The 22,710-nt window shown below is 59.3% G+C and overlaps 1 protein-coding gene across 3 annotated transcripts in view; it reads right to left on the bottom strand.

Moving 5' to 3' along the window:
- MEGF6 (multiple EGF like domains 6) overlaps positions 1–22,710 on the bottom strand; it is a 98,372-nt gene that overhangs the window by 17,855 nt on the left and 57,807 nt on the right. For 2 of the 3 annotated variants that reach the window (XR_008376885.1, XM_053576083.1), the window contains exons 5-15: positions 15,881–16,003; positions 8,526–8,651; positions 7,527–7,649; positions 5,789–5,911; positions 5,386–5,523; positions 4,850–4,969; positions 4,337–4,459; positions 3,640–3,822; positions 3,208–3,339; positions 2,527–2,655; positions 404–532 (exon numbers count right to left, since the gene is read on the bottom strand). Coding sequence is in view for 2 of the 3 variants with exons in the window: in XM_053576083.1 (XP_053432058.1) it covers positions 404–532; positions 2,527–2,655; positions 3,208–3,339; positions 3,640–3,822; positions 4,337–4,459; positions 4,850–4,969; positions 5,386–5,523; positions 5,789–5,911; positions 7,527–7,649; positions 8,526–8,651; positions 15,881–16,003 (1,449 nt within the window). In the remaining variant the exon portion in view is untranslated. Of the gene's footprint in view, positions 1–403; positions 533–2,526; positions 2,656–3,207; positions 3,340–3,639; positions 3,823–4,336; positions 4,460–4,849; positions 4,970–5,385; positions 5,524–5,788; positions 5,912–7,526; positions 7,650–8,525; positions 8,652–15,880; positions 16,004–16,122; positions 16,840–22,710 lie in introns of those variants that run through there. The other variant, XM_053576084.1, reaches the window with a different exon arrangement.

Raw genomic sequence — 22,710 nt, forward strand, 5'->3', positions numbered from 1 at the left:
TAACCCTTTCACTACGTGAGGTGAAGTGCTATCTTCTGGCCCTCTTCCCCTCTAACCCAGTCCCCTTTTCTCTCATCCCCAGGACTTGACCTCCCTGCCAGGACTCTCCAGACCCAGGATGAGGCCAGTACCGGAAGCTTCTGTGGGAGGTCTGCCCTGCCCTTGCCTACAGCCACTGCCCCCTCATCAGGGCTAGGAGGCACTATGCAGCTGGGGACCAGGGAGTTAGTAGAGAGGATGTGGCTCAGACCCCAAAGACGTGTAGTAGTCACAAACCTGGGGTGGTTGCAGACCCACAGCCCGGCTGGTAACCTCACTGAGCCCTGCTGTCCTCTCCCAACTGCACTAAGGGCACCCGCAGCCCTGCAGCCACCGCAGACACTGGCAGGGCAGCAAGACTCACCAAGGTGGCAGAAGCGGCCATAGAGCCCTGGGTCGCAGAGACAGGCCCCATAGAGGCGGTGGCATCGACCCCGATTGGCACAGTGGCATTTCCTGTGACAGTGTTTGCCGTAGAAGCCCTTGGGGCAGCCTGGGTGAGAATGGGGCCCCAGGGAGATCCTCAGTGGTGGCCAGCCCACCCCTACGTGCCCTTGGACGTGGCTGCCTTCTTGGTCCCCACATTCCCCCAGGGTCGGCAGCAAGGGCAGCAGCCGAGCACCTCCCTGCACCTGGCCCTCTGGCACTCCCAGACTCTTGGCCTAGCCCAACTGGTTAGTGTCCCAGGCCCAAGCCTTAGGCCACCACAGGCTGGGAATGGCTCTCCCCAGACTCTCCCCTCCTGCCCCACATCCTCCTAACAAGGGGCTGCAATGGGTTGAATGTTGGCCACCCCCAAAAGCTATGTCCATGTCCTGATCCCCAGGACCTCAAGACAAGACCATCATGCATTACCCAGGTGGGCCTTAAGTCCAGAGAGGAGATGGAAAGATGAGCCAGAAGGGGACAGGCACAGAGGCCAGGCACAGGTGAAGTCCAGGTAGGCAGGAGGGACGCAGCAGGAGGCGAGGGATGTGGAGCCTGGAAACTAACTACATGGGGCCTGCCCAGGCCCTTGCCAGGGATTCACCTCCTTCAGCCCATCTGCACAGGTACATTGCCACTGTGGGGAATCTGGTGCCCCGCCCACAGGGCTCCTTGAGACCTGGGTCTCCGGGAAGCCGTATGGGTACTGTAAGGAGAATCCTAAACCTCAGACCCTCTACCTGGGAAAGCCCCAGTGTCCTTACAGAGCCTGTCACTCACACAGCTTCTAACAGGCAGCAGGGCCCTACCCTCCGCAGGACAGAAATGGCAGCATGAAGGGAGGGAAGGCAGGGTGGTGATAGTGGGCAGGGTGGAGGGTAGAGGAAGCCCCTCAAGGCTGTCTGGGCGCCCTATAGCCACCAGCCCACGGAGTCTAGCATGTGGAACCCTCGAAGCTTCCAGGGCCACCCCAGGGCAGTAGGGACAAGCTCTCACTGAGTCAGGAAGTTTGTGATAACCTTAGCTATAGTCTCTAGCCAGAGGCAGAATTAAAAAGGTCTGAAAGGGCCTGGCCCAGTGGCTCAGGCCTATAATCCTAGCACTCTGGGAAGCCGAGGTGGGAGGATCACTTGAGCTCAGGAGTTCGAGGCCAGCCTCAGTAAGAGTGAGAAAGTAAAAACAGGTGGCGCCTGTGGCTCAAAGGGGTAGGGTGCCGGCCCCATATGCTGGAGGTGGCGGGTTCAAACCCAGCCCTGGCCAAAAACTGCAAAAAAAAAAAAAAAAGAAAAAAGAAAGAAAGAAAGTAAAAACAGCTGGGCATTGTATCGGACACCTGTAGTCCCAGCTACTAGGGAGGTGGAGGCACGAGGATCATTCAAGTCCAGGAGTTTGAGGTTGCTGTGAGCTGTGACTATGTGGCTCTCTACGGAGGGTGACAAAGTGAGACTCTGTCTCAAAAAATAAATAAAATAAATTTTAAAAAGTAAATAAAAAGGTCTGAAGATGTAAAGATAAAGCGTTAGCCACCTACCTGAGCAAACTTATTTACATGGACTCTGTAATTTATCCAGAAATGCTGGGACTTCAGAGTTAGACAGGACATCAGCATCACTGCATGCTACCCACATGCTGCTGCCCTTCCCTTCTGCAAATCGCCCCCAGCCATCATATAGCTCTACTTGAAAGATTCTGGGAATGGGGAGTTCACTACCTCCCAAGGGGACCCATTCCAAAAGTGCTGCTCTGTGAAGTCTTTACCAGCTTCTACAATCAGGCCCTGGGACAATCAGCAACAGTGAAAACTTGATGCCTCTGTCACTAAAGGTCCTAGGACAGTGGGGGCTAGGGCTGCTGCTGCTCCCTCTCAGGCACAGCCTGGCACTCTGGAGGAAGGGCGGTGAGCAGGGAGGGAGAGTGAGCAAAGCTTGGCATCCCTCTCACTAGTCTAGAGCAGGAAGGAGATTGCAGAGAAAGCCAGGATAGGGGGCAGACAGTGGGGGGTAGTGTCTCCCACCTCCCTGTACGCCAGGGATAATTCCAGATTAGGAGAGCAGCATATACCATCCTCACAGTGGGCTCCACTGACACCTGGAGGGCAGCGGCAGGCCCCCGTCATGGGGTCACAGGTCCCTCCATTCTGACAGCTGCAGGAAGAGCTGCAGTTCTTCCCGAAGGTGTCCAGGGGACAAGCTACAGGGACAACAGGGAAGCGCCCAGGTCGCCAACCAGTGGGGCTCAGGCTCAGAGACCCACCACAGCTACACCCACGCTGAGAGCCTCCCGGGTTGGAGGCAACTCATTGAGAAGCAGCTCCTGCAGCCTCCAGTGACGTGCCTATGCCCACTGCCCCACCCACGTTCACGGCACATGCAGCCGGCCCCATACCTCTGAAGGCCAACATGCCCACTCAGAACTAGCCCCTGAAGGCAGGCAGAGCAGCACAGAGCATTGCCCTGGCCCGACCATCCAAGCCAGAGGACCCCACCACCAGCCACCCAGCAGCAGCCCCCGTCCCCACTGTCCTAGGCCCTTAAATATTAGTTGCTTATTGCTGGAGCCCTGAGACTGGCATCACCAGGGACAGGGGCCTCAGCTTGCTTGTCTCCAGGGTATCCCACCACCTGGAGCAGTGCCTGGACAGGCTGGACAGAGAAGCAGATGGATCCACACGGCCCCTGCCCAGGCAGCAGGAGGAGTGAAACTGAATGGGCTGTGCGTGGCGACCCCGCCCAGTGGCCTCACTCTCATTGCAGATGAGCCCAGTCCAGCCCTGGGGGCAGTCACAGCCATCCAGGCCAGGGAGGCAGGTCCCTCCATTCCTGCAGTCATCACAGGTCAAGCTGCAATCATGGCCAAAGGTGTTGTCCAGGCAGACTAGGGGCAGACAGGGAGGGACCTCAGAGCCTGATCCTGAGCTCCAGCGCCACCTGGGCTGGGCAGGCACAGGGAAGGGGCAGGAGAGTCACCCCATGGGGTGAGTGTGGGAGCAGATGCAGGGGTCAGGAGGAGCCTTGAGCTGCCAGCCAGCATGAGCTGTGCAAACTGATGGAGCGGCTAGATCTCTCTGGGTCTTGGTTAGACAGACAAGGGCACATCACAGAGACCCTTCCTCATACCCAGACTCCAGCAGGGGGCTCTCTGACAGCAAGAGCCCAGGGCTGAGACACTGCTCACCAAACTTCTCCGCAAGCGTGTGCTCAGCCCGCAGCTCCGCTTCCTCTTCCTCCTCCTCCTCCTCGGCCCCTGCGTAGTGGTCTTGGAAGAGCAGCGGCAGCTCGTCCCGGAGCACCGCGACATGGGGCAGGGGCCGCACGAAGGGCAGCCGGCTGTCCAGCTCCACTGTGGGCTCCTGCAGGGCTGGGGGGCATAGGGGCCCTTAGATCCCACCTGCCACCTGCTGCCCCTCAGTCCCCACTCCTCAGCCCGCGAGCAGAGGGTCATCCCAGCCCTCTGGATAGTGTACCCCTATCCACCTCTCAAGATAGAGAAGCCGTGGGCCCCATAGACCCTGCTGATGCCCCTGCTCTCCCCAAGCCCATCCTAGCCCCCACCCTGGGCACAGCTGGCACCAGTCCAGGACATCACCTTAGGGCCTGATTCCTTCTCTCAGCTGGTGAAGATGGAAGCAGGACCCTTGGCACTCCCTGAGAGACAGGCTGCCCTGGAAGACGCCTGCCCCCACCACTGCTGCCCATGGCAGGGGCAGGGCTTCAGCTTCAGTGGGGCCCACATGGTACCCAGCAGCCTGAGAGATAGTACAGGCCCAGAGGCCAGGGGTCGAGAGACCCCAGGCAGGGTGGATATGGGACTGGCAGGTGTGGAGTGTACTCTGCGGGCTCTGGCGGACAGACTAAGAAGGCAGGAGACTCACGGGAGCAGCCTCTGCGGTCCTCGTCCAGCCGGAATCCAGCCTCACAGGAACAGCGGAAGGAGCCGGCCAGGTTGGCACAGTGGTGCTCACAGCCTCCACGGCTGGAGGCGCATTCATCCACATCTGTGGGCAAAGGCAGCTGCTGGGTGGCTGCTCCCAGGTTAGGAGCCCACTGCACAGAGGCCAGGGCAGCCCTGCTGAAGCCCAGCACTCACCTTATGAGCCAGCTGGGCAAGCCCATCCCATGGCCATAGCAGCCTCCCTGGCCATCATCCTGCCCCTATCCCCCCACCCCCCCCAGCCAGGCAACGGTGGACACCTGGTGGGGAGCCCTGCTGGGAGCAACCAGGGGTGCAGACCCAGCCCTGTGAGAGCACAGCCTGAGAGAGAAGGAGAAGGCAGGTCACACAGTCCTGCATATAGCAAGCACTCAGTGCCCACCTATAAGTGCCAGAGCTAGCCCTGTGTCCCTCTCCAGGGTGGCCCCACTCCCCAAGCCACCCAGCAGCGCACCTTCACAGCCACAGCCATCGGCACTGAGCCTGTAGCCAGCGTAGCAGCCACACTCGTACCCGCCGGGGCTGTTGGCACACACCTGCTGGCAGCACGGGCTGTCCACACAGTCGTCCACATCTGCAGGGCACACGCACACACCCACGTCCAGCCCCACTGAGCACACCTCCATGTGTGCCTCCTGGCGCTGTTTCACACACACACATACACGACACATCACAGCCCCTGGGTCACCCCATCTGCTGTGAACAAGGTGGGCCTGGGCCGGGCAGGCTGGAAGGGAGGGTCCCCTTGGGAGTCAGGCTCTGCCACCTACGAGAGGACCCTGCATAGCCACAGTGTGTCAGGTGCTACTCAAGGGAATGGAGGAGCCTGAGAGGTGCTGAGGGGGCAAGGTGGGTGCCAGGCGGGCCATGCACTCTGGGGTCCTCCCAGGTCAGGATGCTGCCTCTCTCCAGCAAGATTAGGGAGACAAGAGGGAGTATCAAACCAATCCCAGATCCTGGGATGGGCAGGCCCGGGGGAACCAGCCACACCGATGCAAGTCTTCTGGTCCCCATCCAGCTCGTAGCCGCGAGGGCAGGTGCAGAGTGGCCCCGAGCTGGTGTGGCTGCAACTGTGGGAGCAGCCGCCATTGTTGGCCTCACAGCTGTTCACAATCTCCATCTCGATCCCTACAGAGATCGGCCACCACCAAGTGAGACAGGGCCTGGGGTGACCTACCCACAGTCCTTCCCCACCCAGCAACCAGCCTCTTGAGCTTGGGACACTCTGCTGCCTGGGCCAGCCCTCACGCTTTCCCTCCTTCTCCTCTGGGGGCACTGCCCAGGGCTGTGGCCAATGGACAAGGAAGCCCCGCTCCTCAGCATGCAGGCCTGGGGTCCTGGAGAGACACCCGGGGCACCTCTAGCCAGGACCCGCTGCCTGCTGTCCACTCACGGTAGCACTGGCGGCCATCAGCACCCAGCTCGTAGCCTGCATGGCACACACACTTAAAGGACCCTGGAGTGTTGAGACAGCCGTGGGCACACTGAGCAAGCCCGGTGGCACATTCATCCACATCTACGGGAGAGACCAAGGGGAGGCTCAGGGCTTTGACCCACTGACACCTAGGGCCTGTAGCCACGTGGCCCAGCTGGTCAGGACAGAGTCCTGCTGTCCCTGTCGACTGCTAGTTATGCCCTTGCAAACTCCTTAGGATAAAGAAGGTGACCCTCAGCTTGGTTTCATACTTACCCCACAAAGCCACCTGTACCCAGAGTGACAGGGTGCGTCCTCCACACAGACAAGCAGTTCCCAACGATGGCAAAGGTGTGGAGCCACAGGAACCCCACTCCCTGTGGGCACCCTGCGGCTATATGGCAGGATGCCTCGGAAACTGGTCGCTACCTGCTCTGGACCTCATTGCTTCTGAGACATCCTGAGGGTCACCAGAGCCATGGAGAGACCCCTCCCCAAGGCTGCCCAGAGCAGCCCAAACGTCCAAAGGCCAAACATCAGAAACACCCAGAGGTCCAGGAAGGCTTTTTTTTTTTTTTTTTTTTGCAGTTTTTGGCGGGGACTGGGTTTGAACCCACCACCTCTGGCATATGGGGCCGGCGCCCTACTCCTTTGAGCCACAGGCGCCGCCCCAGGAAGGCATTATTAATACACATCCCACAGTGGATGGTGGATAGTGGATGGGCTGCCAAGGATGTGGGAATGAATTCCAGACAACGGCACCCTGCTGAGATCTGAGTCTAACCGAGAACATTAAGAAACCGCCTCAGGGTAGAGCAGAAGTCAGCCAGGAGGTGCTGTCCCCGGGGCTGCTCCTTAGTTCATGTCCATCTCTTTGGGTCTCCTAATGAGCAGCTCTTACTGAGTGTCACTCTGTTGCCCTGGGTAGAGTGCTGTGGCATCACAGCTCAAGTAACCTCCAACTCCTGGGCTCAAGTGATCTTCCTGCCTCAGCCTCCGGAGCAGCTGGGCTAATTTTTTTCTATTTTTAGTAAAGACAGAGTCTCACTCTGCTCAGGCTGGTCTTGAACTCCTGAGCTCAAGGGATCCTCCCACCTCGGGCTCTCAGAGTTTTAAGATTACGGGTGGAAACCACTGCTCTCAGCCTCACAAGGAATATTTTTTTTTTTTTTTGTAGAGACAGAGTCTCACTTTATCACCCTTGGTAGAGTGCCGTGGTGTCACACAGCTCACAGCAACCTCCAACTCCTAGGCTTAGGTGATTCTCTTGCCTCAGCCTCCCAAGTAGCTGGGATTACAGGCGTCCGCCACAACGCCCGGCTATTTTTTTGTTGCAGTTTGGCCGGGGCTGGGTTTGAACCCACCACCCTCGGCATGTGGGGCCGGCGCCCTACCCGCTGAGCCACAGGCGCCGCCCCCACAAGGAATATTTTTAAAAACAAAAGTGAAGCCTGAGGTCTGGCGTGTGAAGCCTGAGGTCTCACGTGTGCTCCCGTACACATGAGCCCCTGATGGGAACAGATCCACGAGTGGTTCCTATCCCCTGGCGGGGTCAACTAAGAACAAGTGCATTCCAGTCACCCAAAGGTAGCCAGGCGGGGACAGGCTACTAGTCACCCAAAGGTAGCCAGGCGGGGACAGGCTACTAAGGGACCTGGTCCAGCAGGTGCCATAAGTGGCCCCAGGGAGGGGCAGTACCACAGGTGGGGGCCCCTACCTTCACAGGCCTTGTGGTCGGCCGCCAGCTGATAGCCCACGTGGCACTCACAGCTGGCAAGACCTTGGAGCACCCGGCACGTGTGCATGCAGCCGCCATTCCTCTCTGCGCATGGGCTTCTCCCTGTGATTACAGACCCAGAGGGAAGAAATCAGGGCAGGGAGCCCCATAGAATGCGGTGCCTCCTGAGGGGCCCCTCAGGAAGCCTCCAAGCAGCACTTCCTGTTTTGGGTAGGGGCTGAGCAGTGGGTCTCCCTCTTCCTGGATGTGGGAGCTCCTTCCCACCAGAAGACTAAGTCCTCAGGACAAGGTCGACAAGCCCTCTTGGACAGTCGAGGTGCCAGGGCTGACACCAAGACTGTGACTCCCCAGCTTGGCGACCCATGCCATCCTGTCCTCCACTGGCCCCAGCCCCAGCTCCCCCATGCCTATGCTCACATTCTGCCCTGCTGGGAGGACCCAGGAGGCCAGGGATTCTCAGCACCCACCCTGACCATAGCCCCCTATTTCCACATTTGGGGGACTCTGAGCCTGCCTCACCTTTGCCATCAAAAAAGCCCCCTCCTCCTACGTAAGCAGCTCCGAGACCCCAGAGCAAAGTGCCGGTGGAGCTGCCTCCAGGTCCCAGAGGCCTACAGCAACCCCAGAGAGGGGCAGCTATGGAACTGAGGCATCACCCCCCAGCTTCCTGATTCCACAGATGTGTAATCCCAGAACACGGCCCTAACAGATGGGCCATACCGCACCAAGTCTCCCAGAGCCTCAGGAGTTCCCACGAGACCTGCTTCCAGCTCTAGCAGCCCAGGCAGGGTCCCCCCACTCACTAACGGATGCAGCGCCTGCCCTGGGCCCAGACTGTGGGGTCCTTCCTCTGTCCCCACTCACGGAGGCAGCGCCTGCCCTGGGCCCAGACTGTGGGGTCCTTCCTCTGTCCCCACTCACGGATGCAGCGCCTGCCCTGGGCCCAGACTGTGGGGTCCTTCCTCTGTCCCCACTCACGGATGCAGCGCCTGCCATCCTCCTGGAGTTGGAACTCGGGCTGGCACTGGCAGCGGTGCCGGGTTGCTGTGAGCTGGATACAGTGGTGCTGGCAGCCGCCATTGGCCAGGGAGCAGGAGTTGATGACTGCAGGCGTGAAGAGGATCCAGGTCAACCCAGGAGGATGAATGGCTGACAGTCCCCACCCCAGGCTGGCACGGAGCAGAAGATGGCACAGCCACCTCCTCCTGATGGACCCTCCACCTTTCTACCTCCATCTTTGAAGCTCCTCCCTGTCTGGCTCCCAGGCCTGCCTCTGCTTTCTCTGCCCACATATAGGACACACAGGACCTTAGCCAGTCCTCTGCATCCTCTGGCCCAGCCTGCCTGAGGGCTGGACCCACAAAGCACTGAGAAGGCTGAGGATGAGGCTTGGTGCCTGAGCAGTCTGGCACAGTCCCTGGAAGGAGGTGGTGGCAGGGGTGATAGAGGCACCTCAGGCTCTTGGTCCTCATGTCAAGGCAGGGGGCAGCTGTGGGCTGCTGTGGACAGTCACTGTGCCCCACAGGCTTGAACCCAGCCCCCGAAGGTCCAGAGCAGCTCCTACCTAGCCCACGCCAAGCCACCCCTCATCCCCGACCTCACGCAGGTTATCCCTCCCAGCCCCCCCACACAGGCCCCTGCAGGAAACAGGCTCTGTGGGGTCAGGTTGGCCCAGAGGGAGCCAGGTGGGTGCCCAGGGAATGGACAGCCCTGCCCTCAGTTGACCCAGGGAGGTGAGCAGAGGGCACTGGGCCAGGGTGGGTACCCAGGGTGGGCACTGTGTCTATGCCAGAAGCAGCAGACAGCTCCTCGCGGGGATTTGGTGGTGTCTGTGGCATTCGCCTTGTGGTTAGGGAGGGGACAGCCCAAGCCTGTGGGGAAGCCACAAGAATGTGCTATTCCTGTGCCCAGGCAGGGGGAGGCTGTCTGCCCATCATCTGTGCCTAGAGCAAGCCTGAGTCCTGCTACTGAGGTACCAAGATTGGGAGTGGGGCGGCTTCACCCCGAGGAGCTGCTTTTTGTGGGGTGGTGCTGCAGTTTGGGTAAAGTGCTTACCACCATTGCACATGGGGTGGGAACCCAACACCACAAAGGAGCTGCCAAAGGGAAGCAGGCGGGGCTCCGGGAGCTCCAGACACACTGCCAACCCAGGGCAGAGTCTCTGTCAAAGCTTGTCCCAAATCCACAATGCTCACCACACCACCTCGCCTCCCTCCATGCCAGTGGGGAGCATGTGCTAAGGATCCCCTCCTGGGGGAAGACACCATGGGTGGCAGTGACTGCTCCATCTCCTGGCTCCACTTGGGCCTGGTGCGTGTGGAAGGAGGGGCCCAGGACAGAACTGCCTGAAGCCTATCAGCCCCGAGGTCCCCTCCCCACCCACCTATCTCCCAATTCTGCAAAGACCCCGGGGCCAGACGGGAGCTATCCTGCTGCCTCCCCCGAGATGGCTCTGCTTAAGCCACGGGCCATCACTGAGAGGCTTCCAAGCATGGCCTGAGCTGGCCCCGCATTCCTGGGGGCTGTTTGTGTTCACAACACCAACTGCACCCCCTGCTTGGAACACGTAATAGGAACCAGAAGCCCTTTCTGGCAAGGCCGGTTAGGCATGGAGGGGTGCAGAGCCCAAGGTAGGGGAGCCAGGCCGGGCAGGCTCATGGACAACAAGGCCCTGGGGAGCTGTGGCCAGGCTGGGATGGACAGGGGCTTCCCCAATGGCTCTCTGGACAGGAGACCAGGACACCCAGGCACTGGAGCCCCACCCAGGCACTGGAGCCCAACAGGGGCGGGGTCTCTGCAGAGCCATCCTCTGCAGAGCCATCCTCTCCACTTCTCACACTTGTGACACTCCAGCTGCTCCCAAGCTGTGCACACCAGGGAGCCAAGCCCAGTGTCATCACACAGCCTAAGCTGTGGGTTCCCGGAAAGCTGAGCAAGGCAGATTTTCTCAGGCACTGGCTGTGCAGCTTGCTCATGAAGGGCCAGCCTGTGCAGCCAAGTGCCCAGTGCTGGTGGGGATGTTCCCACCCCCTCCTGGTCACTGTGACACCCACCTATGGAACACACAGCCCAGCGACCCCTGCCCAGGCCACAGCCAAAGGCTCACCCCCAACTGCCATTCTGCAGATCAGACCAAGCTCAGACCTGAGCTAAGAGTTCAGCAAAAGAGGGGGATTTGGGATTTGCCTCTGAGTAGGGGGCAGATCCCCTCCCCCTGGTCTGTACTCACAATGCCCTCCCCTGACTCACCTGCTGACTGACAGGCGTCCCAACAATCCTGCTTCCCCTTCAGGTCTGTTGTAAGACCAAGGGCTATTTTCACAACAGGAAACCCCCCCCCCCGATGGTGAGGGTTGCTGGTGGGTGTGAGGAATCCTGCCAGATGTTCTTGTCCCCTCCTGACTCCAGGCACTTTCTCTACCAAGGCCTAACTTAGGTCCCTGCCCACTTCCAGATCAGATGGAGAGCCCTCTGTGTTACGGATTCAATGTTTGTGTGCCCCCAAATTCACTTGTTGAAGTCCTGACCCCTAATGTAACCATATTTGGAGAGAGACTCTTCATGGACATAATTAAAGATAAATGAGGGCAGAAGGATTAGTGTCCTCATAAGAATAGACTCTGTCTCTCCTTCCTCACAGCACAAAAGCAGCCATCTGCAAGCCAGAACGCAGGTGGCTTTCGCCAGAAACTGAATTGTCTGGCATGTCCATCCAGGACATCCAGCCTCCACAACTGTGGTATTTGGTTAGTCAGCCAGAGCTGACTGAAATACCCAGATGCCCTCCCAATCTGCAAATCCCAGGACGCCCCACTTCAGCCAGGAATTGCAAGGTCCATTAGAGCTGGCTGCAGCTCCACCCTCTGCCAGCAGGAGTCGCCGCCACCCAGGAAACTCATCAAATGTGAGGCTTGGTGCTTCGAAGAGCAGGTAGGGACCCTAAGAAGTACACAGAAAATTCTAGAATACAGTATTCCTCCAGGACAGAGGGTGGGGACTGCCTGTGCAGCTTGTTCTCCGTTCTTGGGAGGTGCTGTGCCCGTGACCAGGGGTGCTATTCCTGGATTAGGAGGCAGCTTCTGCAGTCCGGGAGGGGCCCAGTGCCAAGCCTGGTGTAGCCCAGGGCCCTGGAGGAAGTGGTAGTGACGTCCGCAATGGCAGACCTTGTGGACTGCTCACCTCCCTCCCCACAAGCTCATCAGCTAAGGGCTAGGCCATGGCTGGGGGATCCGGCTGGCTCCAGGGTAGTTTCCCGAGGTTTATGTAATTACTGCCCGCTGACTGGGCTGGCTTCTAGGTCCAAGAGCCTCCCGCCACATGTGGTCAATGGTCACCCACAGCCCTTCCTTCTAGAAAGCCCTCTGTTGGGGCCGGGGGGTTCATCCCCCTCTCCCCTGTAGGCAGCCCACAGTTCACCTCCTGCCCCCACCCTGCCATGGGGTACGCAGCTCACTGACAGCCACAGAAATGTTCCTTGCCCATGTGCCACTGCCCCACAACACAGAGCTCCCAACATAGCCATAGGCTGCCAGAGCACCAAGTGGGGAGAGAAATGCCACCGTCCCCTCTAGGGACCCAGGCTGAGCTGACCTCATGGCCCACAGCTGGGGGAGGGCCGGGCTAGCCTGTCCCCCATGCCAGGAGCTAACTGTGCTTCACCCTTTGCTCTGACCTCCTTTTGCTCCCGACTGACCCCAAGAGGCATTAACTGTCCTGCCTATCGGTCTGCCCTACCTGCCCCTTGAATTTCTGGAGTCCCCACCCCAGCCTCCCTGGGTTGGGACGCACCTATGCCACAGCCCACCCCCTTGCCCCTCACTGCACTGAAGCACCTCACCACCACCTCAACCTACACCCATGGAGTTCTGGACTCAGGCAAGGCTGGGACAAGGTCCTCCCTGTGTAGAAGTCCAGGGTCGTCTCAAGGATGGGGTGAGGGGTTTTGCCTCCTCTCCCGGGGGCTTGGCTCAGGCTGGGCCTCCTCTGGCGCCTGCAGTTGGGAAGACAGACCCTGCTTGTGCAGCCTGTCTGGCCTGGGGATGGCAGAGACCATCTGTGGCTTTGCATGGATGGGTTTTGCAGATGAGCCTGGCAGCCTGCACACGTTTGCGCCTGTGGCTTTGGCCCCTGCTCTAAGACGTTGCCAGCAGCAGCCTCCCAGGCCTCCCCTGCAAGCAGGAGTTGAGGGAGCATCCTGGGGACCTGCTGCCCTGATGGGGAGACCCAGGCCTGGGAAGGAAATGGTCTGCTCCTGGGGGACATAGCAGGCCTTTGGCAGAGGCAGGCAGGAAGGTGGATGTGGAGGCCTCCTCTAGCCGTGCACACACCAAGTCCCATCTAACTCTGGGAGAAGGGGACGTGGTCAGGGAGTAGCCAGACCACCAGGGGATGCTGCCGACAGCAGAAGCCTCACCAGCCTTCACTCCAAAGACCTGAGAGGTATAAGGCCAAAAGGAGGAAGACAGAGAGCCTGGCCCCACCTGGACAACCACCTTCCGGTTGAGCCAGTGTCATCTGTGGTCTCTCAGAGAGGGACATGCAGGAACAGCCATGTCCAAGGCCACGGCCAGGCCAACCTCAGGACCCAGGGGCAGGTGTGGGGCTGGCTCAGAACACCCCAGGTGCACAGGAGACTCCCCAGTGCAAGGTAGCAAATGGCCTGGAGCTGTTCTGCTCCTGGGTTTTGCATGCCGGTGCTCTGCAAGGCATCATGGGAGAGCGAGAATGACGCGCCTAGACACTCCAGCCAGGTCACTGCCTGGCCACTGCCCTGGGCAGGCCCTACTTTCCACAGTTGGAGAGGCAAAGGGCTGGTCCAGGCCCGGGGGGTGAGAAGCAGAGACTGGGGGCCATGCCCAGGAGGACATCCTGGGTGATGAAGTGTCCCAGGATTGGGGCCACCAGGGAAGGGGGACAAGGCCCCAGTCCATCTCTTCTTGCACTCAGAGCCAGTGGCAAAATTCTTCTTTTAAATCTTACTGTTAAGGATGGAACCTTTTTGCATTTTATTTCTGTAAGATCATCTGGAAGGGAGGAATGCATGGAGATTGTACACTTGAAGGTGAGTGCTAGTGTGTTTCAACCTCCCCAGTGTGTTTCAAGGCCCCCTTCAAGCACAGCCTCCTTTGGGGTCTTCTCAGGTTGCTCTGGGCCTTGGACATTTTGGTACCCTGAGAGATTTCATCATACACTGGGAAAGAACAGCACCTTTTCTTTCCCTCCTCCTCACTCTAAGCTGTGCTAGGGAAAGGTCTGAGATTTCATAACCTCAGGGCTGCACTGCCCAGCCCTGGTCCACCTGCAAAGCCCCAGGAGGTCATAGCACCCAGCAGGCCCAGGCAGGGCTCCACAGCCGCTATGCTCTAGCTATGCGGCCTGCCCTGTAGCTGGCCCACAAGGGGCCGGGGGACAGCCTCTGAAGCCCTACCACAGCCCAGGCCCAAAGGGTGCTACTATGACCCTGAACTAGAGGATAAGACCACTGCCAGCCCCAAACCCTGCAGGCTGGGAGTCCTGATGGGGAGAAGGAGGGGCTGGAAGTCCAGCAGAAGACCCTCTGAGCCCCAGCAGGGTCCAGGCAGCCTGGCTCGGACCAGACAGTACCCTCAGGAAGCCCCCTGCAGGGCAGCCCCTCAGCCATGACCCTCCCCACCTGCTCGGGCCAGTGTCTTCAGCCCACTGGCCAGCAGGCACCTGAGCAACAAGAGCAACTTGAGATGGCTGGAGCCCAGGGACAGACACTCTGGGACAAACACACTGGCTCTGCCAAGGAAAAAGCCCCAGGAGACCCCATGTCCACTCTGGGAGCTTCTCAGGCCCCCATAAGGAAGGCAGCTCACGGGAGACCCAGGCTGACAAACCTACACCCATCCTGGACACTCCCAGGAGACCTGGGACCTGGCCTGCCCACCAGCTGGTGTCAGCTCCCAGGAATTCCTGATACATAAGACCAGCCACCAATAGCCCCATGCAGAGTGAGCAGCCCCCACAGGAGGCTGGAGACGGGCAGGGAGAACTGAGAAGGGGTCTGGGTAGTGCCCAGGCACGGGCAGTCTGGGAATGGGGCCGATCCACATAGGTCGGGTGATGCCTGCCAAAGTGAGGGTCGCCACCCACTTCCTGGTGAAATCGCCCTGCCCGTGACTATGGCATCTTGTTGTAGTGAACAGACCATGCTGAAAGCCTCGGCCACGTCTCCATAGTGAGACTGTGACTCTGTGAAGCTTTGGCATAAAGTCCTTGCTGGGAGGTGCAGTCAAAAGAAACAGAAAATGACTCTGAGATCACAGCTCTGCATCCAAACAGAATAGATGAGAGCCCTCTGGTGACAGGCCAGCTTACAGAGGAGTCTCCCCTCCAGTGGGAGACGCAAGGAGGGGCTTGCACCCGGAGGGCTGTGGAGGCCCTGAGAGCCCCCCATACAGGGTGCATACTCCAGGGGCTGTCAGCTAGAGGGGCTGGAGGTCCTTGTAGCCTCCTGCAAGGCTGAGCAGACACTGCCGAGGGATCTGCTAAAAAGACCCTTTAAAATGAGCAAATGCCCCCAATTAGGACTTCTGGGGCTTAGAGCTACAGACATCTCCCAGGAAAGGCTTCAGGGAGGCAGCCATAGGCATAGCAATGCGCTCGGCTAGGCAGGGACTCCAGGCAACTTTTAGCAGTCGCTATGGGTCATTCCTGAGCCCTACAGAATAGGGCTCTCTTTGCATGTTATTACTTATCCCATCTCAGTCCTGTCCCTTCCAGGGGCATCTCACAGAAGGACACTGTTAAGACAGATAGTGGAGAGGAAGATTAGGGAGTATGGTCAGCTAGGCAGACAGGTATCTCCACCCTGGAAGGGCCTCTAGGGTCTCCCTTCTCCCAGGAAAGCCCTGCCTGAGGAGGGGTAAGGGAAGGACATTTCCCCCCACCCCAGAGCTGCCTCTTCCAGGAGACCTGAAGGGACCAGGGTCCCCAAGGCTACAAAGTCCCCAGCCACAGCTTCCTGAAGCCCCTCCAGTGGGCAGAGGGCTGGGATCCCCATTTTAGCCGTCCTAAGCACATCACAACATTCCTACATCTGTTTCTACTTTCCAACCCAGGAAAACTTCATGGGGCAGCAGCCTGGCTCCCCGCAGGGGCCGGGACATGTGAGTGTGCGCCCAGCCCCCTGGGGCTGGCAGGCCGCCCTGCCACACGGCAGGCAGGGCCAGGAAGGAGCTGCTCAGAGCTGCCTGGGCCTGCTCTGGTCTCTGAAGTGGAGAGAAGCACCCTACCCCCATGCGCCCAGAGAATGGCCATGTGCCTCCCAGGCAGAGGCCAGCGGGAATGGGTCTCCAGGTGATACTCACCCAGGCAGGTCCTGCCATCCGTGTGGAGCCGGAAGCCAGGCTTGCACTCACAGAGGTAGGAGCCCAGGGTGTTCACGCACCGGTGCTGGCAGCCGCCGTTGTGTGCTTGGCACTCATCCACATCTGCACAAGAGAGGGGACCTGTTAACAGCTGAGCATGTGCCCAGCATGGCCCACCTCACTGAGGACCTGCCCCCCACCCCAGTGCCCAGGTATTAGGGCACCAAGCCCCTCACCCATACCTGCTGAAAGCAGGGCCAGGGCCATCTGCTCAGGTGGGGCACAGCAGACAAGAGCAGGGTCGCAGGGGGGGCAGCCCAGCTCCTAGCGCCTTTCAAGACTGAACTTGGAGCATATGCTATTTCCTTAAGTCCAAATCCAGAAAGTGCTCCCAGGCAAAGCCACCCCTTTCTTGCAGCTCAGGAGGCCAAAAGGAGAAACTCAGAACTTTCGGCTACAGGAGGTGGGAGAGCCAAAGCGTGGGGAGAGTGGGGGTCAGGGGTGCTGGTTTAAACATCCTCTGCCCTAGATTCACGTCCATCTGGAGTCTCAGAATGTGACCGTGACCATGGCAGGAAGGTTGCTGCAGATGTAACAAGTTAGGGATCCAGATGAGATCATTCTGGACAAGGGTGTCCTGACAAGAGACACACACAGAGGCCAAGTGAAGACCTGGCAGGAACTGGGTGAGGTGGCCACAAGCTAAGGACGGCCAGGAGCCTCCACAGGCCAGAAGGAAGGGCAGGGAAGACTCTCCCTGCAGGTTTGGAGGGAGCACAGCCCTGACGACACCTGGAGCTCAGATTCTCCATCTCCAAACTTCGAGAGAAGAAATTCCGGCTGCTTCAGACCACCCAGTTGTGGTGTTTGCTATCATCCCTAGGAATGAAATGCAGGGGCCCAGAGGGAGGCTTTGCCACATCCCCAGACAGGTGCCCTGCCCTATAAAGTGCCATCCCTACCCCAAGCACCAGACCCTTCAGACCCCCCCCCCAAAGGCCAACTAAAATGCAGAACTGCATTTACAGGTTCTAAGCTCAGGAGTCCCCAAAGAGAGACAGGGGATGGAGTCCAAGGCTGGCCTGATCTAGAAGCCCCAGCCTTATCTTCACTGCCGGACTTCCACGGCCTGGAGGGGTCAGCCAAGGGGAGCAGAACGTAGCCTGGGGCCACAGACACCCTGCAGGGCCTCATCCACTCCTGCTCATCAGCACAGCCTCCTACCCCCAGGCATCCCTAGCATGGAGAATGGGGCAGGGATGAGGCAGGTCCCAGATGTTCCCTTTCCAGGAGGAGCCTCGTATCACAGGCCCTCCTGCCCACAAGTCCCCCACCTCCAGGTCCACACAGCCAAGCCAGGTCTCGGAGGAGTCCAGGCAGACAGATAGGAGGTAGAAAGTCACCAGTCTGGGAACACCCAAGTGTGAAGCTCCTGGGCTGACTGGCTGGGCACCCAGCACACAGAGGTTCTTAAAGCTGGCATGACTGGGAAAAAACCAGCAGTGGAGACAGACGGAACTGCCCATGCCCAAGGCTGCCCCAAGAATGCCCGGTGACCCCTGCCCGTGAGAATTCTGGAGGAATTCCAGGAGAGTTCTCCTAGGGGGCCTGGCGGCTTCCAGGCACAACTGAGAGGCAGCCGCCCACTCCCTGGTCAGAGCTAATTCGAGAGAGAGACCTTGCTAATGTGGACCTGATGGCCAGGAGACAGAGAGAGATGAGGGAGGGAGGCTGATAACCCTGGCAAGAACAGAAATGGGAGCCACCCTGAAACAGGACATGGGAACCAATGTCCTTGCCTGCTACTCAGGCCAGGTGACACTTTTTACCTTCCAACCTCACTAGCTGGGCAGCCAATACCAGATCAGAAGAGAGGGGGCCATCGAGAGCTGCCATTAACAGGGAGACAGGCATGTAAATGCTCTTTGTGTAAGATATGAGCTGAGCGAACAGGCCCTCTGGTCAGGGTGACAACAGACCACTGCCCATGCCTTGAGAGGAAAGGATACTTTCCATGCTTAGAGATTTCTACACTGCTAGGAAAAGATACTGTTGTTTCAAGAGATGAGTCCTTGGCTGCATTGGAACGTGGCTGGCCGGGAAGTCCCACCCGTAGCTACCCAGAGCCAAGTTCTCACTCTATTTCCTTATAACAATCTGCCAGGTTCCCACCATCAGCTGTGACCTCTCCATATAGCCAGTACCCTCCATCCCCATGAAAATGACTGCCTTTGAGGTGCCCACCCTAAACTCCAGCCATCCGAGCTGGACAATGCTAACGGCAGGACACAGGGCGAAGCTCTATACAGCTGTCCCCTCAGCCTGCACCAGGGGATGGTGCCCGCCTGCTGGGCTGTGTCTCTTGAGCACAGAGTGCAGAGACCTGCCTGCCAATCCGTGCCTGGCAGCCCAGAGTGGCAGCCCAGGAGGCCAGAGTCTCTGCCTGAGTTCCAGGGCCCTGTACTCTACACACAAGCCACTTCTGCTCTGGGCCCAGTGTCCCTCCTAAGCCCCAAGGTTGCCTCAGGGAGGAGGCAAATGAGACCAAGAGCACATCTCCAGCAGCACAGGAAGTCAGAGTTACATTCTTCAGGACACCAGGATGGTTTGTGGGAAGAAGCTTGAAAACAAAAGGTTAACAGACTTCAAACGGCCCCAAAGAAGTCCCTGGCAGGCAACAGAGGGTTCCAAATCCCTCCAATAGGAGTGTCAGCTGGAGAGACTGGTGCCTGCTGGAGAGGGCAGGTAGGCAGCACCCACCCAGGAGAAACCCTTTCCTCGAACTCAGGACCTCACTCAGACCCCGAGAGGGCCCTGAAAGGTAATAGTGTGATCCCACAGACTCCACAGGGCACGTAGCACATAGCATGTGCTCAGTAGGAGCTGGCTGGTTCTGTAAAATCCCAGCTATCAGCGAGTGGCTCTGAATCGACCTCAGCTAACAGACAGACTGACTGAGGTGACTCTGGACAGAGAGTGGTGGGTGCAGAGTCGTCCTGAGCCCTGGCTGGGGAGGCTGGGCCTGGAGGCTACACCTTCACCCAAACAGGACAGTCTGGGAAGAAGCGCCAGGCAGATGCCAGCACGGTGCAGCCCTGCTGGTCATCAGGCCCCCTCCAGCTGGTTACCCTCTTCTGCAGCCCAACCCTGCACAGCCCAGGCCCCGTGCTCACACACGCCTGCACCCCTGATGGCTCCTATCACCCTTCTACTATAAGTACAGGACCATTTGCTCTTAAGTAGCCTGTCCTAGGGCTCGTCCAGTGGCTCCCAGCACCAAGTCCCTGCAGAAATCCCAGCTCCTAAAGGCAGAGGCGTGGGCCTTAGCACCTCTTCCCCCCTGCACCCCTCCCTCCCACCACACCCTTCTCCCATGGCATCCCTCACAGTAGGGGCTGGCACACTGACCCCAGCCTAAGCCCTGAATGTCCACCCCTGAAACTGCAGTGTCTGGCGGTCAGGGGACTGCTGTGGTGGGGGCCCAGGCAGGGGGCACTGAAGCACTGCCATGGGCTTCCGGCACCTACTGTCTGCTGTCAGCCAGGATCAGCATCTGAACACAGTGAGCCACTCAAGGCGGAAGGACTTGGGGCCTCTCCTCACCTACTTATGGACAGGGCACCCGGCCAGATGACCTCCTGCTGGGGTTCCCTCCAGCTCTGAGATTGGGCCTCTTTGAACTGAGCAAATCCCCTTTAGAGAAAGTATTTACATTTAGCAAGGCAGGAAGAGGTCCCTAAACCCTGCCCACCCTACTGTCATAGAGCCCAGGTGGTGGAGGAACAGAGACACCAGAGGACCCTACAGGTGCTGAGCCCACGGCTTGAGGAGCTACCGGTGCCCTTTAAGGACATTGTGGTCAGCTGAATAACACCCCCCAAAGATGTCCACATCCTCATCCTCCAAACCTTCCACGGCAAAAGGGTTTTGTTGGGGATTGAGTTAAAGATGCTGTGAAGTCATCCTGGGTCCTCTAACAAGGAGGCAGAGGGAGGAAGTGGGAGGTTCGAGGGTGCACCTGAAATGCACACAGGCTCCAAGAGCCGGACAGGACAAGCGCACACACACACACCAGAGCCTCCAGAAGGAACACAGCCATGCCCACACCTCGATTTCAGCCCATTCTGGACTCTGACCTCCGGGACTGTCTGAGTGTGTGGGGATTTGTTACAGCAGTGGGACCAGTGCCCCGGACACCCCACACAGCACTGTCACCTTAGACTCTGAACACCAGCAGAAAGAGTTGCAGGGGTAGGCTCGAACCTCGAGGCACGAGGGAACCCCCAGAGGAGGCCTCCTCCCATGCTCACCCAGGAGAGTCAGGAGATGAAGATGGCTCATTCCAGGGCCAGCAGGCTGGCCTGGGGGCAAGCCCATTCTACCCCATCCAGCCCAACGCCAAGCACCACACCTCAAGAGGGGGACAGGCCAGGTAGGGTCAGGGCAGCTACCTCATGTTCCAGAGAGGAGCCATGTGGAAGGAGCGGTGGGGCCTGAGAGTGGCTATTTTAAGGAACAGCTGGGCCAGGGTCCTGCTGCTGCCCTCCACGAGGTATCCAACTGAGGACATCAGTAGTACACAGGACTCACTAGGCCGGCATGGCTGGTTCCCTAGGTACTGGAACTGGAGGCTGGAGGCTGGCCAGAGCCTTGGGGAGCCCATGGGGCCTCCATCACCATCTCCCAAGCCCCACAGCTCCTGGCTGGGAATAAGCCCCAGGCCACAGGCCTGAGTGGCCTGCCACGAATGGGCCTCTGCTGAAGCTGGTCTGCACTCACAAGAAACTTGGAGCCCTCTGGACATCTACCAGAAAGCCTCACTCAAGTTCAGAGCCTGGTTTTGTCCTCCATATGCCATGAGGTCCTTATTCCCAAGGAGTGCATACCGTGACCCACAGGCCTTTCTCTCTGCCCTGAGAGCTGCAGCAGGCTGGGACCCAGGTTGGGGCTCCCAGCTCCCCAAAGCACAGCCACACCCAGCCTGTGGCCTTGGTGCTAGTCTCATGCCAGTCAGCGCCACTGCTGGTGGCACGACAGCACTGACTTGGTCTGGGCTGAGCCACCAAGCTAGAGGTTACCTACCTGGGAGGGGCAGGGGCTTTGCGTTCCCAGCACCCTTCAGGGAGGAGAGAGGCAGAGCCTCACCCCAGGCAACTGGAATACAGGATCAATGGCTCTGAGGAGCCATCCCAGGGCACCAGAAAGGCTTGGGAAGGAGCAGCCCCCAGCCCCCACCCCACCCCCGGGTGCTACAGGTGAAACTCCCTGGGAACCAGACTTCCCCTCATTCCTGAGGATGCTGCTTCAAGCTCCATGGATCCCAACTCCTTGGAGAAGGCTGGCCCAGGGTGGGCACCAGCTCCCAGGGGCAGAGAGGATGGGTGGGGGACGGGTGCATCCACTTCCCACTGCAGCCTCTGGGAGCCTCAGGCCCTGGACCTCTCAGCTGTCCTTGCAGCTACACATGCCTGTGAGCCCTGGGGAGGGAGCTGGACAGCACCTGCCACATCCACACACATGACCTTAAAGGAGCTGGACTCTTGGGACAGTTCAGGGGAAGACCCAGTGCTAGTACTCCCCAGAGGCCCCTCTCTGCAGTTTTCCCTTTAGCTTGACTCCCTGAGCTGCCAGTGCCTCTGAGGGCACACCCCCTGAGTCCACAGGCTAAAGCAAGGGGATGAGCTGCCAGTGCCTCTGAGGGCGCACCCCCTGAGTTCACAGGCTAAAGCAAGGGGATGAGCTGCCAGTGCCTCTGAGGGTGCATCCCCTGAGTCCACAGGCTAAAGCAAGGGGATGAGCTGCCAGTACCTCTGAGGGTGCACCCCCTGAGTCCACAGGCTAAAGCAAGGGGATGAGCTGCAGTGCCTCTGAGGGTGCACCCCCTGAGTTCACAGGCTAAAGCAAGGGGATGAGCTGCCAGTGCCTCTGAGGGCGCACCCCCTGAGTCCACAGGCTAAAGCAAGGGGATGAGCTGCCAGTGCCTCTGAGGGCGCACCCCCTGAGTTCACAGGCTAAAGCAAGGGGATGAGCTGCCAGTGCCTCTGAGGGCGCACCCCCTGAGTCCACAGGCTAAAGCAAGGGGATGAGCTGCCAGTGCCTCTGAGGGTGCACCCCCTGAGTTCACAGGCTAAAGCAAGGGGATGAGCTGCCAGTGCCTCTGAGGGTGCACCCCCTGAGTCCACAGGCTAAAGCAAGGGGATGAGCTGCCAGTGCCTCTGAGGGCACACCCCCTGAGTCCACAGGCTAAAGCAAGGGGATGAGCTGCCAGTGCCTCTGAGGGTGCACCCCCTGAGTCCACAGGCTAAAGCAAGGGGATGAGCTGCCAGTGCCTCTGAGGGCACACCCCCTGAGTTCACAGGCTAAAGGAAGGGGATGTTTTCCTTCTCTGAAGTCAGGGGCCTCCCTGCCTCAGCAGCCTCTGCCTTCAGGCCACGGGAATATCTGATTCCTCACGGCCCTGTCCCAGAGGCAGGGGCCACCCTAGGGCTGCCCAGCCCTGCTCCCTCCAGCCTGGCAAACTTTTTTAAAAAAGGAGGAAAACAAAGGGAGCTGTGCCTGGGAGCAGCACCCTGTTCCCACCCGCCCCTGCCCCAGCTCATATAGCGCCCACCTGGCCTCTGGTCACCGGTGCTCACGGCGTAGCCAGCCTGGCCCAGGTGGCACGGGTAACAGCCCCTCCAGAGATAGCGGTAATGAGTGCCCGCGACGCGCGCCAGGCCCCCCAGGAGCCCGAGGTACCAGAGCGCGGCCAGCCCGCCGCGGCCCCGGGACGCCTCCATGGACCAGCCGCCCTCTGCCCTGAGCCGCTGGCAGGGAGCCCAGGCGGGTGG

This window comes from Nycticebus coucang, chromosome 22 (genome assembly GCF_027406575.1).
Source record: "Nycticebus coucang isolate mNycCou1 chromosome 22, mNycCou1.pri, whole genome shotgun sequence".
In the NCBI taxonomy this organism is placed as follows: domain Eukaryota; kingdom Metazoa; phylum Chordata; class Mammalia; order Primates; family Lorisidae; genus Nycticebus; species Nycticebus coucang.